At 42.9% G+C, this 15,778-nt stretch overlaps 1 protein-coding gene across 6 annotated transcripts in view; it reads right to left on the reverse strand.

The window, feature by feature from the left end:
* PLEKHA7 (pleckstrin homology domain containing A7) overlaps nt 1–15,778 on the reverse strand; it is a 1,012,616-nt gene that overhangs the window by 102,830 nt on the left and 894,008 nt on the right. For all 6 annotated transcript variants that reach the window (XM_069223724.1, XM_069223723.1, XM_069223725.1 and 3 more), the window contains 3 exons: nt 15,072–15,140; nt 14,864–14,944; nt 14,016–14,165 (listed from right to left, as the gene is read on the reverse strand). In XM_069223724.1, coding sequence (XP_069079825.1) covers nt 14,016–14,165; nt 14,864–14,944; nt 15,072–15,140 — 300 coding nt within the window. The remainder of the gene's footprint in view (nt 1–14,015; nt 14,166–14,863; nt 14,945–15,071; nt 15,141–15,778) is intronic.

Below are 15,778 nucleotides of genomic sequence, written 5' to 3' on the forward strand. Positions count from 1 at the left end.
CTCCCACTGCTTCCACGGAGCTCTCCTCAATGAATCAGGACCCAAGCTTTTTCAATTTCAATGATATTATTAAGACTTTTGTTCTTGTAACTTTTTTTAGACTGTTTTTCTGGCAATAGACCGCAAGTGCATTGAAGAGTTGCTGCAATCCAATGGGCATCTGGTCCAAGAGCACAGTGTAATCCGCATATTGTAACAATTGTATTCTGGTGCCGCCCATTTTTGGAGGGAACACCATCCCCTCTCTAATTCAATTGGCAGGTCAGCCAGATACAAGTTTGGGAGTTGTGACATTTCCATTGACTCAATGATGGCTCCCGGACTTTATTGAAAGGTCTTTGAGAACACAAATGTAAACATTCCAAATGCTCCTTCGTAGTCCCCAAGCTAAGTCATTAATAACAACCTGCAAACCCTTTCACTCCGCTCTAAAACTGTACTTCTTAGCTGCTGTTTCCTCGGATTTGTTTTACCTTTGCCCTGCTCCATTAGCACCCAAGATATAAATCTGGTATATGTCATTCCACATGTTCATAATAATAGTCCTTGGGTGTAAAAGGTGATTCAGCTTCCCCTTCTCTTGCCGATACAACTGGGCTGGAGACCCGCTTACTCAGAAAGTGGAGCTTGGGCCGAGCAGGATAACCTAATCCCCCTTTCATATTTTTCGGAAATGGGTAAGAGTTTCTGTACAATTAAATTGGCAATACTTGTCAAACCGTGGTGCAATTTGGCAAACAGAGGCTGTGTATTTCTGATGAACAACTACCGTGAGAAAACTGTGTTATCGTTGTGTGATTTTAAGGTTAATTGCAAGTGAAAGCCAGCGGGTAGTGAGTGAGATGTTAGAATCACCCAGAAACAAACTGCTCGATCTTTATTTAGTTATTTGACTAGTTTTTCTATCAGAGAAGTGGAAAGACAGCATCGCAACATAGTAGGCCTGATGTCTGATAAATCATAATTGGGTCCACCCCTCACACGCCTTCGCCTCGCACACACACAAACACAAGGGCACAGGAAGGTTTATAGGAAAAATGGCAATATCTCTGACAAGTCTGCTGTGAAAAATATATATTTTTAAAAAGCCAGTCGTGGTAAAGAGAGCAGTATTAAATACAGCTCTGTGTTTATAAACAGGCAAAAAGGGCAAGTTACATTCTGAAACAATGAACTCAGATAGATAACATGATATATTTTACTTTGCCAAAATGTTGATGATCATGTCAACCACATTGAAACACATGCAGGGCCCCCCTGACGTTTGGGTCTCCCTATTCAAGACATCTCATCTTTCATTACCTAATATTCCGCCCTCACTAGCCACTCGAATGGAATGAAATGTGCAATCAAAAGTCGTACTTCCCCTCTCAGATGTAGTTGTCTTGAGACTTGCCCTTTGATGTAGCAGGGAACGTTGCTTGCATTTCCTGTTCCAGCAGCTGTCGTTTATGCTTGATGTGTGGTGCACTAACAGGCCCTACCTTTTCAGAGCTGTGGTCGTAGGTGTCCATCAGTCTTTTTTCCAAAAACTATTACAGATTTCCATGCCAGACAGGAAGTCATTCAACTTACTGTTTTTTTCAGGAATGCATGCACACTAGAGTGAATCTAGAATACCCCCCTCCATCCGGTCTGGGTGAGTTTAACATGCACTAAAACAAGGAGATCAAAGCATCTCCCAGCTCACTTTTCCTATTGAGTTGGAATGCTTCCCGAAAGGAGTTCAGTGCTTCTTCTCGCAGAAAGAAATACAGTTAGCAGATGTGATCTCCCCCTTCCACATACACCATTTGTTCTGTGTGGGAGGGAGAAAGAAAAACAGCAAGTTCTGTTCATATGTTGTTCACTCCTAAATATACACCATAGTTCTATTTGCAAAAGAAGCGCTACAAATAACTACACACCTCCTCCTAGTCGTGTAATTCTGAATAAAAAATTCCTGCCCTTGAGCCAAGTTAATAGCAGAAAGCATGGGTCTCAAGAATTGTTTTTTTGGTTTTTTTAGGCATGTCCTCTTAACTCCAAGGGTTTACATAAACATCCCTCCATTACTTAATTTCCCGTGGGATGGCACAGATTCCAGGCAATCATAAAAGTCATAATAGTCCTTGAGCATTACATGTCAGATTGCTGAAGCTCAACAGCCTTGATTGCTCCCACTAAGATTTTTTTTGACTATCCTAGATACAAAGCCTTCCTAAATATTATTGATGTTTATAGTTCTGATAATGTTAACTCCTAACATTCACACACGTTGAACCTACAATACATATAAAAGAGCACCTTCTGGTAAACAGATACATTTATGACTACACCAACACCAACCTATGTTCTCATCCTCTACACTACTTGAGTTCTTGAACAGCCTGACTCCACTCATTTATTTATTAGTAATTAATGTTTTTATCAAACTTTCTTGTTCTGATTTGTAATTTTTTTATCCACACTAAGGGTACGAAAAATCATCTCAAATGGGGGCAAATTCCACTTCCTGATTCACAAAAGTAATAAAGATGATTTATTACTTGCTTGTGGTGGATTTGCTAACACAGAATTTTTCAGCTTTTTGAATGGAAACATCTTCACAGTATCAATTCTGGCAAACTCAAAAATGTACCTATTTCAAGAGCTGCAGTGAATGCATTTTCAAGGTGGCAGTGGAGTAGAGTCACCGCTTACATTGATGAGTGTTGGAAATGGGTTTCACTTTGTTGATCAATGTTGCTACCATGCACAAAAGTAGAAATAAAGTTTACAGATGCAGTTGCACATTTGTGTTCCAATTTGACATGCAAAAAAATGATACTGTTGTATTTCAATATGTGGAAATATTACTACATTTCAATACTTCTGCAGGTTTGTTACAGATTCACAAAAGTACTCCTATAATTGTTTCCAGAACTCTCCCCAAGAATGTAGTTCAAACGTGGGCGTAAATATTTGGCATTTGTGAAGCAGACCCTTGCTCTACAGAAAAGATCTGCCTAGTAAATCCTAATATTACTCCATTTATTTATTAATGCAAATCTATTCATTCTCATTAGCTGTAAGTAGGTCGGAATAGTGGTAATTACCTCAGAGCTAGGGCAGCATCGGTCACCTTTGTATATCCAGTCAAGCAGTTCTCACAGCCCTGAGAATGAGTTCTCTGCTTGACTGATAGCACAATTTATCCGTCCAACACAAATTATGCAAGTATTAGTTTTGTTCTGATCGTTTCTATGCAGATATCTAGTCACCTAAGCTCTTCTTAGCAACGTTTTGTATGAAGCCTGGAATTCGCTTTAGATAGACATGTGACTAAGAAATTATTATTCACCGTAGCATCTGCACAACTTTAGTTACTCTAGTGTCTCCTTTGATATATCAGTTAAAGCACATTTGTAGCTTCAGGTCTGTTACTTCATTAATGATCTCAGTGCTTATATTCCCCCTTTTATTCTGTAGTCTCGGGAACAGCAAAGACTGCTCCCAACCTACCTGCTACAGCAACCAGACTCTGCCATAAGCGTGTCTATTCTGCCAGAGGCGTCACCCTAGTCCTGGACTCTTGAAAATGGGCTTAAGGTGCTCTGCCTTCTGTGGTTTTCATAAGAACCGCTGCAAAACAATGCCACACAGACCACACACAGGATTTAAGGTACAGTATTCACCAGGGCCAAGTGAGTCTCTGTAGCCAGCCTGCACACCATCATGGTCAGTCTGAACTTTGTTCTGGTCCAGCTTGACCTGATAACCACTGTTTTTATACACTATTTGCACCTACATTTTTAAATTTGCAAATCTCATGATCTACTTATTGGATTTTTGTTGATTTGGTCTTTTTTTAATCAGGTACATATGATCTATTGTTCTTAACTGGTTTTGAGTCTTTTTGTGGTGTCTTTCACTGTGTTACTGTAGATAACTGTTGCACAAATACTTTACACATTGCCTCTTAAGTTAAGCCTGGCTGCTCTGTGCCAAGCTACAAGCGAGAGCGCACAGGTTAATTTAGGGTGTGTATCTGACTTACCCTGACTAGGAATGTTGCCCCTACAGTACTTGGACAGAGTGCAAAACTCTGCCAACTAGAGACCCAATGTCTAATAGTGTTTAAGAAAAAAAAAGTTTTTTCTTTTGGAAAACATCAGGGGGAACATGCAGTTATACCGTGGACAACCCTCTGCTCCACCCCGCAGAATTAGCAAAGGGGAAGCTGTCCGTAAAGGACACCTTCCTCTTTGGTAATCAGATGCCACCTTAACTCTGAAATCAGTATCTGATCATCAGTTTTGTGACTGCAATAGTGCTCACGAACATGGCACAATTAAGTTAGGAGAATATTCCACTTTCACGCCCTACTCTTGCACAGTTGTGATTAGGAATGCACTGCATTAATCTTACCCTTCACCTTTTTTACTTACCCATTGTCCTTATGTTTTTGTTTCTGATATTGTTTCTTTCCAAGATTTTCAGGCCACAATGTTTTCTTTCCTTTGTTTTTTAAATGAAGTAATGACGTAATTGGAAATCAGTACTAGGTGTTAAGTAAGATCTTCAATGATGGGAAGCACAATGGCCCTCATTACAACTTTGGCGGGCGGCCGCACTCCCGCGGTGGCCATTTCGACATCCCCGCTAGGCCAGCCGCTGGCCCAGTGGGGATGACGGCCACAACATGGGAGCCGGCTCCAAATGGAGCCGGTGGTGTTGCGGCAGTGCGACGGGTGCAGTTGCACCCGTCGCACTTTTTTACTGTCTGCTATGCAGACAGTGAAAAGCTTCATGGGGCTGTGCCAGGGAGCCTCTGCACTGCCATGCCAAAGGCATGGGCAGTGCAGGGGCCCCCAGGGGCCCCGCAACTCCCCTTTCCACCAGCCTTTTCATGGCGGTTCCTACTGGCATGAACAGGCTGGCGGGAGGAGGACTCGTAATCCCCTAGGCAGCACTGCAAGCAGCGCTGCCCTGGAGGATTAAATCCACCGGGACCAACGTGGCGGAAAACCGCCAATCCCGGTGGAGCGACCGCAGCGCTTCCGCCGCGGTCGTAAGCCAGCCTGTTGGCGGTGCAATCGACAAAACAGCCCTGGAGGTCTTTGACCGCCAGGGTTGTAATGAGGGCCATTATATTGATCTGCAAGTAGCATGCATATGAGATGCTTGATAAGAAAGATCATAGTAGTCAGACTTATAGTTTGTGCAAATAACCCAAAATTTTATCTGGTAAGACTTTCACAAGATTTAACCAAAGCCCTGCACTGGAAACCATCAGAAGAGTGCTTTGACTGAATATATTTTCTGGCAACTGTGCTACAGTCTTCAGTCCCAGTGGTTCAAACCCTCAGGAACTGATGTTTCAACGCCGATTAATAAAAACAGATAAAAAAAAAAAGAAGGGGCCTAACTTCCGAAAGGCACACCTTTGCTCCACTTGCTCCCTACCCCTTCTCATCTTCAATGTGTATCAGTCACTTTTTGACACACAGTTGTTCTTCATCTATATAAAGAATGTCCCCATCAAGATTTCTGCCTCTTATGTCAAGTGCATTGCATGCTGTTTTAACTTTAAATATCACATTTACCAGATACCAAATTATTAGACTGTCCTGTACATTTACTTTCAATACAATCCAGTAAGTGTAATATATAGTCTCAGTTCTAACATTATGGTCCTGATTTAATGTCAAGTGGAGTGGAACTAACACATGGCATTCTGCTCTGCCAGATTATAAATTAGTAGGATTTTGCACATCTGCGTTTTATGGGTGTGGAAAGCCACGCCCAATTTTTCCAGCTGATAAATCTGCTGCTACAGCCAAGCCACGTTAACCATTTTTACTGACAGCTGGGAGCACACAATGTTTCCCTTGCCCAAACTTACCTTCCCCTTCAATTCCCTGCTCCTCCAACCCACTTTTCCCTTCAACCTTCCACCTGCCAACAGATCCACTCTGACAAGGTGGTAAGTTTACAGGTTAAACCCCAGACAGAAATAAGTTTTTTTGACCAGATAAATTGACTTGACATGGTAATTCCCCATACCAGTGTACTTAATTGATAACTGGATGGTAACGGGGGTAGATTTATCACATGTATGCACATTTACCATTAGTCTGTACCCCATAATTAGAAACCATGACCAAAAGGTAATAAACGACTGCTAAAAACGGGTTTTGTAATTAAAGCTTTTTTTTAAATCTAAAGCAAATAAATAATCCAGGTATAAGATAGTTTTCAGTTCATTCCAGCGGACAATGACGGAGTAATATATGCACCAGTAACTTCACGTTGCCCAATCAGTTACATTATTTAGAGATGACATTATAAATGTCTTCTTCTCATTTGTTTACCCAAACTTATTCAGGGAAAATATTTTAAATTAAAGATGAGTAACTGCCGTAGATGCTTTTCACTGAGAGGTTCTGAGTGACATCAACTAAGCAAAGAGAATGAAGTCCCCAAAGTTATCACGTCCGCCATATTACGATTCCATAATAACCTCTGGAGATCGTAATATGGCAAAAGGGATATCCATCATGTGTGTGATGGAGTAATCCCTCTGCCAGGATCTAAACCAGGCCCTTAGTCTTCTGTCACCCACTTCACCACCCTCTACATTTACCGACCCTCAAAAAAAATATAGCTCACTGCCTGCCATCCTCCCCCATCACCCTATCGCCCTCTATATTAACCCTCAGCCCAACATCATCTACATTTGCCCTCCTCTTCCCGCCTATATATATATATATATGTATACTGGCCTACTGACAATAAAGGGCTGGGCTTTTGTTTGGTCTGAGGTTCCTGACAATCTATACATTCCTCCTCCTTGTCTATTCAACACCACACTGTCCACTCTCCCATCAAATCTTGACAGTGGGGTCATGTCTAACCCCAGTGCCAAGTTTACAATTTGATGGTGCTCTTCAGAGAGTGCCCATTCCACTATCATGTATTGGACAAGATTGCAGTTCATTCATTTGAATTAATCTTTACTCTGCAAAACATGCCATTAGAGCACAAAGAAGATGGACATCTAAATTAACACCATTTAAAATCAACAAATCACTTAAATTAGTATTATTTAAAAAAGTTTTAAAAAGCCCTTCCGATAGTAGCATAATTACATAAATACAATTGCGGTCTGTAATAAAAACTCAAACACATATAATCTATTATGAAATCACAAAAGCGTACAATCCATACACAACTTGGAGACAGGTCAGACCACTGCATCATTGTTTATGGGGGCTAGATTTTTTTTGCCTGATTCTCCACATATTTAATAAAAAGTGGGTGACAGAAAAAATAATAGGTTGAGTTGAGTTAGTTCTTAGCATCCTAATCACTCTTTTATAATCCCTGATCCCCGTATTGCAACAAAGCAGCAATATTCACTTCCTCCTGGATACATGATATCTGGGCCAAAAGATGATGACATGCTCAATGGATTCTATTGCCTCAGGACAAAAGGGGAGTGCAAGTCAGGCACTGAACAGGAATGCTGCCATTTAGCTGTGATTGTATGTAATGGCAGGGGCCAGATTCGAGATTTCATGTATAGTGTCTTACCCAACAGCGGCTCACTCTTATCCAGATAGCTCTCCAGAGAAAAGACATCTTTAACCCCTTAGCTGCTGGGCCGTTTCCCCCCCAGTGCTGAGCCCTTTTTTGGCTATTTGGGGTAGTTCGCGCTTAGGCCTTCATAACTTTTTGTACACATAAGCTATCCACGCCAAATTTGCGTCCTTTTTTTCCAACATCCTAGGGATTCTAATGGTACCCAGAGTTTGTGGTTTCCCCTGGAGGAGACCAGGAAAATAGCCAAAATACAGTGAAAATTTCGTTTTTTCCCAAAAAACGGGAAAAAAGGGCTGCTGAAGAAGGCTTGTGGTTTTTTCCCTGAAAATGCCATCAACAAAGGGTTTCTGGTGCTGAAATCACTATCTTCCCACCTTTCAGGAATGGGCAGACTTGAATCAGAAAACCACATTTTCCAACACAAATTTGGCATTTTACTGGGACATACCCCATTTTTACTATTTTTGGTGCTTTCAACCTCCTTCCAGTTAGTGACAGGAATGGGTGTGAAACCAATGCTGGATCCCGGAAAGCTAAACATTTCTGAAAACTAGACAAAATTCTGAATTCAGCAAGGGGTCATTTGTGTAGATCCTACAAGGTTTTCCTACAGAAAATAACAGCTGAAATAAAAAAATATTGAAATTGAGCTGAAAACAACAGCCATTTTTCTTTATGTTTTACTCTGTAACTTTTTCCTGCGATGTCAGATTTCTGAAAGCAATATACCGTTTTGTCTGCTGGACTCTTCTGGTTGCGGGGATATAAAGGGCTTGTAGGTTTATCAAGAACCCTAGGTACCCAGAGCCAATAAATGAGCTGCACCCTGCAGTTGGTTTTCATTGTATACTGGGTATACAGCAATTCATTTGCTGAAATATGAAGAGTGAAAAAAAGGTATCAAGAAAACCTTTGCATTTCCAAAATGGGATCAAGATAAGGTTTTGAGGAGCAGTGGTTATTTGCACATCTCTGAATTCCGAGGTGCCCATACTAGCATGTGAATTGCAAGGCATTTCTCAAATAGACGTCTTTTTTACACACTCTCTTATATTTGGAAGGAAAAAATGTAGAGAAAGATAAGGGGCAATAACACTTGTTTTGCTATTCTATGTTCCCCCAAGTCTCCAGATAAAAATGATACCACACTTGTGTGGGTAGGCCTAGCGCCCGCGACAGGAAATGCCCCAAAACACAATGTGGACACATCCCATTTTTTGACAAAATACAGAGCTGTTTTTTGCAAAGTGCCTACCTGTAGATTTTGGCCTCTAGCTCAGCCGGCACATAGGGAAACCTACCAAACCTGTGCCTTTTTGAAAACTAGAGACCTAGGGGAATCCAAGATGGGGTGACTTGTGGGCCTCTGACCAGGTTCTGTTACCCAGAATCCTTTGCAAACCTCAAAAAGTGCCTAAAAAAACAAGTTTTCCTCACATTTCGGTGACAGAAAGTTCTGGAATCTGAGAGGAGCCACAAATTTCCTTCCACCCAGCGTTCCCCCAAGTCTCCCGATACAAATGATACCTCACTTGTATGGGTAGGCCTAGCGCCCGCCACAGGAAATGCCCCAAAACACAACGTGGACACATCCCATTTTTTGACAAAATACAGAGCTGTATTTTTGCAAAGTGCCTACCTGTAGATTTTGGCCTCTAGCTCAGCCGGCACATAGGGAAACCTACCAAAGCTGTGCATTTTTGAAAACTAGAGACCTAGGGGAATCCAAGATGGGGTGACTCGTGGGGCTCTGACCAGGTTCTGTTACCCAGAATCCTTTGCAAACCTCAAAAAGTGGCTAAAAAAACAAGTTTTCCTCACATTTCGGTGACAGAAAGTTCTGGAATCTGAGAGGAGCCACAAATTTCCTTCCACGCAGCGTTCCCCCAAGTCTCCCCGATAAAAATGATACCTCACTTGTGTGGGTAGGCCTGGCCCCCGCGACAGGAAATGCCCCAAAACACAACTTGGACACATCAAATTTTTTCATAGAAAACAGTGCCTACCTGTGGATTTTGGCCTCTAGCTCAGCCGGCACCTGGGGAAACCTAGCAAACCAGCACATTTTTGAAAACTAGAAACCCAGGGGAATCCAAGATGAGGTGACTTGTGGGGCTCTGACCAGGTTCTGTTACCCAGAATCCTTTGCCAATCTCAAAATGTGGCTAAAATAACACGTTTTCCCCACATTTCGTGATAGAAAGTTCTGGAATCTGAGAGGAGCCACAAATTTCCTTCCACCCAGCGTTCCCCCAAGTCTCCCGATAAATATGATACCTCACTTGTGTGGTTAGGCCTGGTGCCCGCGACAGGAATAGATCACACAACGGTCAATGTTGGTCCTTACGTGAGGCAGCTGTTGACCCTGGGGTGATCCATTCCTGACACAGGCGCTAGGTGTAGGCACTCAAGTGGGGTAGTGTTTTTATCAGGACAGGTGAGGAGTCACTGGGTGGTAGGAATGTTGTGGATCCCAGCATATTCCTGTAGTTTGTGTGACAGAAATGCAAGAAAAATTGAGTTTTTTTTCCAACATTTCAGCTTTGCAGGGTATTCTGGGTAAGAAAACTTTGGGGAATCCACACAAGTCACACCTCTGTGGACTCCCCTGAATGTCTAGTTTCCAGAAATGTTTGGGTTTAGTGTGTTTCTCTATATGGCCGCCGAATCCAGGACCAAAAACACAGGTGCCTGCCTTACAAAACCAGTTTGTTTTGCCATAGATAATTTTGATGTCTCCACAATATGATTTGGGTGGTGGAATTTGGGGCTGAATTAAATTGGGGAGCTCCCAAGAGAGCACTCTCTCTCTCTCTCTCTCTCTCTCTGCTTGCCGCCGCATTCACCTGCTCTCTGGGTTGGCCTAACCCACTATTACCCCAGTTGCACGAACAGCTTGCGAAGGGACAGCAGGACTGTCCTCATCACCTCCCTCATAATGTACTGGAAGAGGAGTTATCGAATGGGACTCCTCTGACTAAAAAATCACTCCCAGAGTCTGCGCCATTGTCCTATCCCCCAGATGCTGTCTCAGTATCTTATGTCTCAGTCTCTGATCCTATGTCAGAGCGGTCCTCTATAACCCGAGTGCAGGCAGCAGTCATCCATCAAGATGCCATCTCTGCTATTGGCTAAACTGTTGCTTTAAAACACTAGCCTACGTAGACAGTCACAAAATCGATGGTGTGTGTGAGATACGTGCAACAGTAGAGGCCACCTTACCTGCGCTTCTTCCCTCAATCAGCATGTACTTTCAAGACACTCAAAAAACACCTTGTCACATACCATTCGTCACAGTCTTTAGCACCTCCTGCACCCAGTCCAACAATCATTATTGGTGCTCCCACTCCCTCCTCCTCGGATTCCCTCGTTACCACCCAGCAAAAGTGCCCTTCATCTCTCCATAGCCGCCCTCCACCCCGCACATACATTTCATTGGTATTATAGCGCAGGTAATGGCTGACTTTACTAATGTACTCAGCTATTTACATAAAATACAGATTTGCTCTTTGCAGTAGGCATATAAACCTTCTGCGCTTCTTTATGGCACTAAAACTGCCACTAGACAAGTAGGACCCTTTTCCCCCTAGGGAAACCACACACATATTGACAAAAGTGATATATATATGACAGCCAACCACCTGAAACTCAACTCAAGCAAAACCGAAATAATCTTCTTTGGCCCACACAAAAACACCTGGGACCCCTCATGGTGGCCCACCACGCTAGGCCCTGCACCCACCCCCGCCAACCACGCACGCAACCTCCGCATCATCCTAGACTCCTCCCTCTCGATGACCCAACAAATCAACGCTCTCACCTCCTCATGCTTCAACACACTCCGTATACTGAAAAACATTCAAATGGATCCTCACAGAGACCAGAAAAACTGTCACTCACGCACTCATCAGTAGCAGGCTTGATTACGGAAACGCCCTCTACGCCGGCACCACTCTAAAACTCAAGCGCAAACTACGCGCATCCAGAACTCAGCAGCACGACTCATCCTCGACCTCCCCCGACACGAACACATCTCTCCACACCTCAAATCCCTCCACTGGCTCCCCACTGACAAAAGGATCACCTTCAAGATCCTCATCCTCACACACAAATCACTCCACAACACAGGCCCTGCCTACCTCAACGAGAGTCACCTTCCACACCCCCACACGAAACGTCCGCTCAGCTGACCTCTCTCTCGCCTCTGTCCCCCGCATCACACACACCACCACCGGGGGCAGATCCTTCTCCTACCTTGCACCCAAAACCTGGAACGCCCTCACAACCCACCTTCACAAGACCCAAAACCTACTTCTTTTCAGGAAGGGCCTCAAAACCTGGCTTTTCGAACAGTGAACCTCCCAGCCCCTTTCCCTCCCCCCAACCCCCATCCAGCGCCTTGAGACCCTCACTTGTGAGTAGCGCGCTTTATAAATCTTTGATTGATATATATAGATCTACCTCTATATATATATATATATATATATATCTATCTACATAGATATATCTATAGATATATCCATGTACATAGATATATCTATCTACATAGATATATCTATCTACATAGATATATATATATATAGATCTATTTTTTTTAGTTGTTGTATGGTTTCCTTGGAGGCCAAAATGGCCCCCAGGGAAACCCTACAACATCTAAAAAAAAAATATTGCCCCCTCAGGGGTCACCCTGCCCATGGGCGACCCCCTGTCATTTTATTTTATATTTTTATTTTTATATTATATTTTTTGGGGGAAAAAAAAAAATAATTCCCCTGGGGGGGGGGGGGGGGGGGGGGGGCGCGATCACCTACCTTTTTTTAAAATAAAAAATATGCCCGGGGGGGGGGGGAGGCCCGTTTTCCGAGGCCGTCTAGTGGTGTTTCCTGGCCCCCGATGTGTTGCGATCGGGGGCCAGGAAACAGTTTCAGAAGGCCTCGTAAGAAAGGGGAGAGTCCCCCCCTTTCTTACGAGGCCTTTTGAAAGTGTTTCCTGACCCCCGATCGCAGCTGTGCTGCGATCGGGAGGCCAGGAAACCTAAAAGTGTTTCCTGGCCACCGGTCGCAGGCCAGGAAACACTTTCAGGAAGGCCTCGTAAGAAAGGGGAGAGTCTCCCCTTTTTTACGAGGCCTTCCTGAAAGTGTTTCCTGGCCCCCGATCGCAGCTTTCCCGAACGTGGGGAAGGCCGTTTTCCCCATTGAAGCAGGAAGCGGCCGCAAGGCTGCTTCCTGCTTTGATGGGGAAAACACCTTTGAAACGTCAGCGCGCGGACGTCACAAAGGGGTGGGTGGGGGGCAGGGGGGGACACGGAAGCTTCCGTGTCTCCCGGGGAAAGGTTAAAAAAAATAAAAATCCTCGGGTGCGACGCACCCGAGGATTTATTAATACCCTTCCTGGTGTCGGCCACTGGTGGTGACCCGCACCAGGGAAAAGGTTAAACTCAAAGAAGGCTGTAGTAAGGGAGCCCACCCTCCCATTCCTATAGATCCCATCATCTACACACCACAAATATATCCTCTTGAGCATAGATTTGGGGATCATGCAAGCATTCTCAGAACAATCCAGAGATTCTTGTACCCAATTTCAGTAAGGCTGTGTTTTATAAACTAAAACCATGCAATCAGGTAATTTCAAAATTTCCTCCAAGCCCATCAGTTAAGGTAGCAGTTCAGTAGATAACCCTCTAATACAGCAATTGTATGAGCCTGGCTTTGTGAGTGAGACATCTATGAACCAACTCTACCCAAAGTGGGATAAGTGGGGAGCTAACAGGAATGTCAGTGAGGAGACGTATAATTTGTTCTCAACTAGTTCCATTTCACTTACATTCTCATGGCCCCAAAGATCCCACCATGAAGTGATGCTCCCAGAACTTGCAGGATATATATTTGAAGAGCTGGGGAAACTGGGAGAAATGTAGAGCCACATTTAGCCCTCACAATGCCCCGTGTATATTGCTCCAACTTGAGTCTACTCTTCTGTATCTGGGGCGTCCAACCAACCTGTTCTGTGAGCATGAGGCCCAGGTATTTAAATGGACGGACTCTCTCCAGGTGAACACTATCAAGAACCTGAAGGGAGCAAGTGGCCCGCAGGGATAGAAAACCAAGTACTTGGTTTTAGTAAGATTAATTTCTAGGCCTCTCTGCTTGCAGAAGGCTCCAAACTGGTTTAGTAAATTTAGATTCCCCTACAGGATTTAGAAAGCAGTGGTCATCGGCATGTAGGAGCATTGGGACCTTCCTGTTGTTCATTCATTCAGGATATGGGCACTCACTCCCGCAGCTACTTACAAGTCTCAATAACATACACTCTGTAGGGCTAACACTAGCACAGCAAGTACACCCCAGATATGTCCCGGAGAAATGATATTATTACAATACAATCTGTTTTATGATTGCTCGAATTAACCATAAAATATTTGTACATAAAATTGTGAAAAGAACACTTACAGTTGACACTTTGGAGATCTCTGCACGGATTTGAACTAGATCCTCTTGCAGTAACCTCTGCTGGCATGCAATCTTTTCTACGTGCAGTGGCTGATCCCTGTACTGCTCCAATTGTCTGTGCAAAACCTCCAAAACAGTCTCAAGTTTATCCTAAAAAAATGAGAACAAATGCAAATAAAACGCGTTGCTGTCCGCTTTATGTTCACTTCAATTTGCCTCCTAAAATGTAGTGTAACACTCGGGTGTGTGAACTTCTTTCAGGTGCAGGTGGTTACTACTAGAATTCTGCAGTATGTCAGCTTATCATATAATCTTTGTCACAGCTTCTAAAAGAAGAATAGTCTTTTAACTCCAGGATAAATATACAAATTTACAAAAAGTTTCCTCAAAAACGTCCCTGAATTTTGGAAGATTTTTTTCTGTCAAATAAATAAACTTGTGCTGACCAATTTCACGTCACACAAATCGCTTACAAATGGTTTTTAAGTGCATACTGTGGATTGGTTCCCATGTGTACTTCCCTAAACAATGGCTGTCAATTACTTCTCAGGAAAATAGCTCTCACTTCTCCCTACATGTAATCATGGGATTTGAAAATAACGATGTAAAAAGCGGTCGTGTTGAAAATGGACAGATTTGTGTATTAGAAGTTGCAAAGTGACAATAAATACCCAATATATGAAAACAGTAGTTGTTGAATTTGTAAATTAGGCCATGCATATGTTTAAATAAACACTCTTCTAAGCACAAGGCAAGGTAAGGGTATCGGTATAATAAAATTAGCATGGTTTTACCAGCATTTGCACATTTTGGGAAAAAAATGTCGGGCAACAAAAACTTATATTTACTTTATTGTCTTTCAGAATTCGTATTTTGTCTTCTAAGTCCTGCAAAATCTGATCCTGCTCACAGAGGATACTAAGCTTGACCTAAAACACAGAAAGACATTCACATGAGTCAAAACATAGAGGAAACAATTGTTTCACAATTTTGCTAAGATTAATTTCAGGAATCATAATGGAAAAGAACAGCAATTCGCCATTGGAAAATACGTACGTCAACATCACTTTCAGCAACACGCAGAGGTTTCGAAGATCGATCTTTCAGGGACTCCCGGCCTGTGACCTTGTAACAAAGAAAATGTTTTAAAAGATATAAGAAAACATTGAATAAATGAAAAAACGGGTATAGCTGATTGACAATGCTGAACTCTGACATGCCGATGTCAAGTTATAATTTATGAGAATTAAGAAACTTTCAAATTAAAGGAACATTTCCAAGTGTCGAGTTTCAAATGCATCGTTGGCAAATTAATACCCTTTAACTGACAAATCAGCTGAAAATAACAAGTGTCCCACGAAGTATCCCCAGGCAGTTTTACAGATCCTGCCACCATGTGTGATGTTTTTCCAGCAAAATCTATGGCTAGAACAAGCAGGCTTTTTAAAATAACTCTCTTAAAATGTCAAGTTAGGCAGGTTGGCGATGATTTATTTACGTGAGGAGGAAATCAAAGGAGGAGCACGGGGTTAGCCCTTATAAACATAAACTGATACACAGGCAATGACGTGACACACACAACTAGGCCAGGTGTTCCTAGAAAAATATAGCAGCTGCATTGAGATAGGCACAAGAAGGTGCCAGATTTCAAGATACCCCTTGTTTCATTGAGGAGTGCCCAAAACTGTCTTTGGCTAGTAGGTCATTTGAATATTCAGCTAGATGATTGCAAAAATGCACCACCAGAGATCTCAGTCATTTCC

This window comes from Pleurodeles waltl, chromosome 3_1 (genome assembly GCF_031143425.1).
Source record: "Pleurodeles waltl isolate 20211129_DDA chromosome 3_1, aPleWal1.hap1.20221129, whole genome shotgun sequence".
Lineage (NCBI taxonomy): Eukaryota > Metazoa > Chordata > Amphibia > Caudata > Salamandridae > Pleurodeles > Pleurodeles waltl.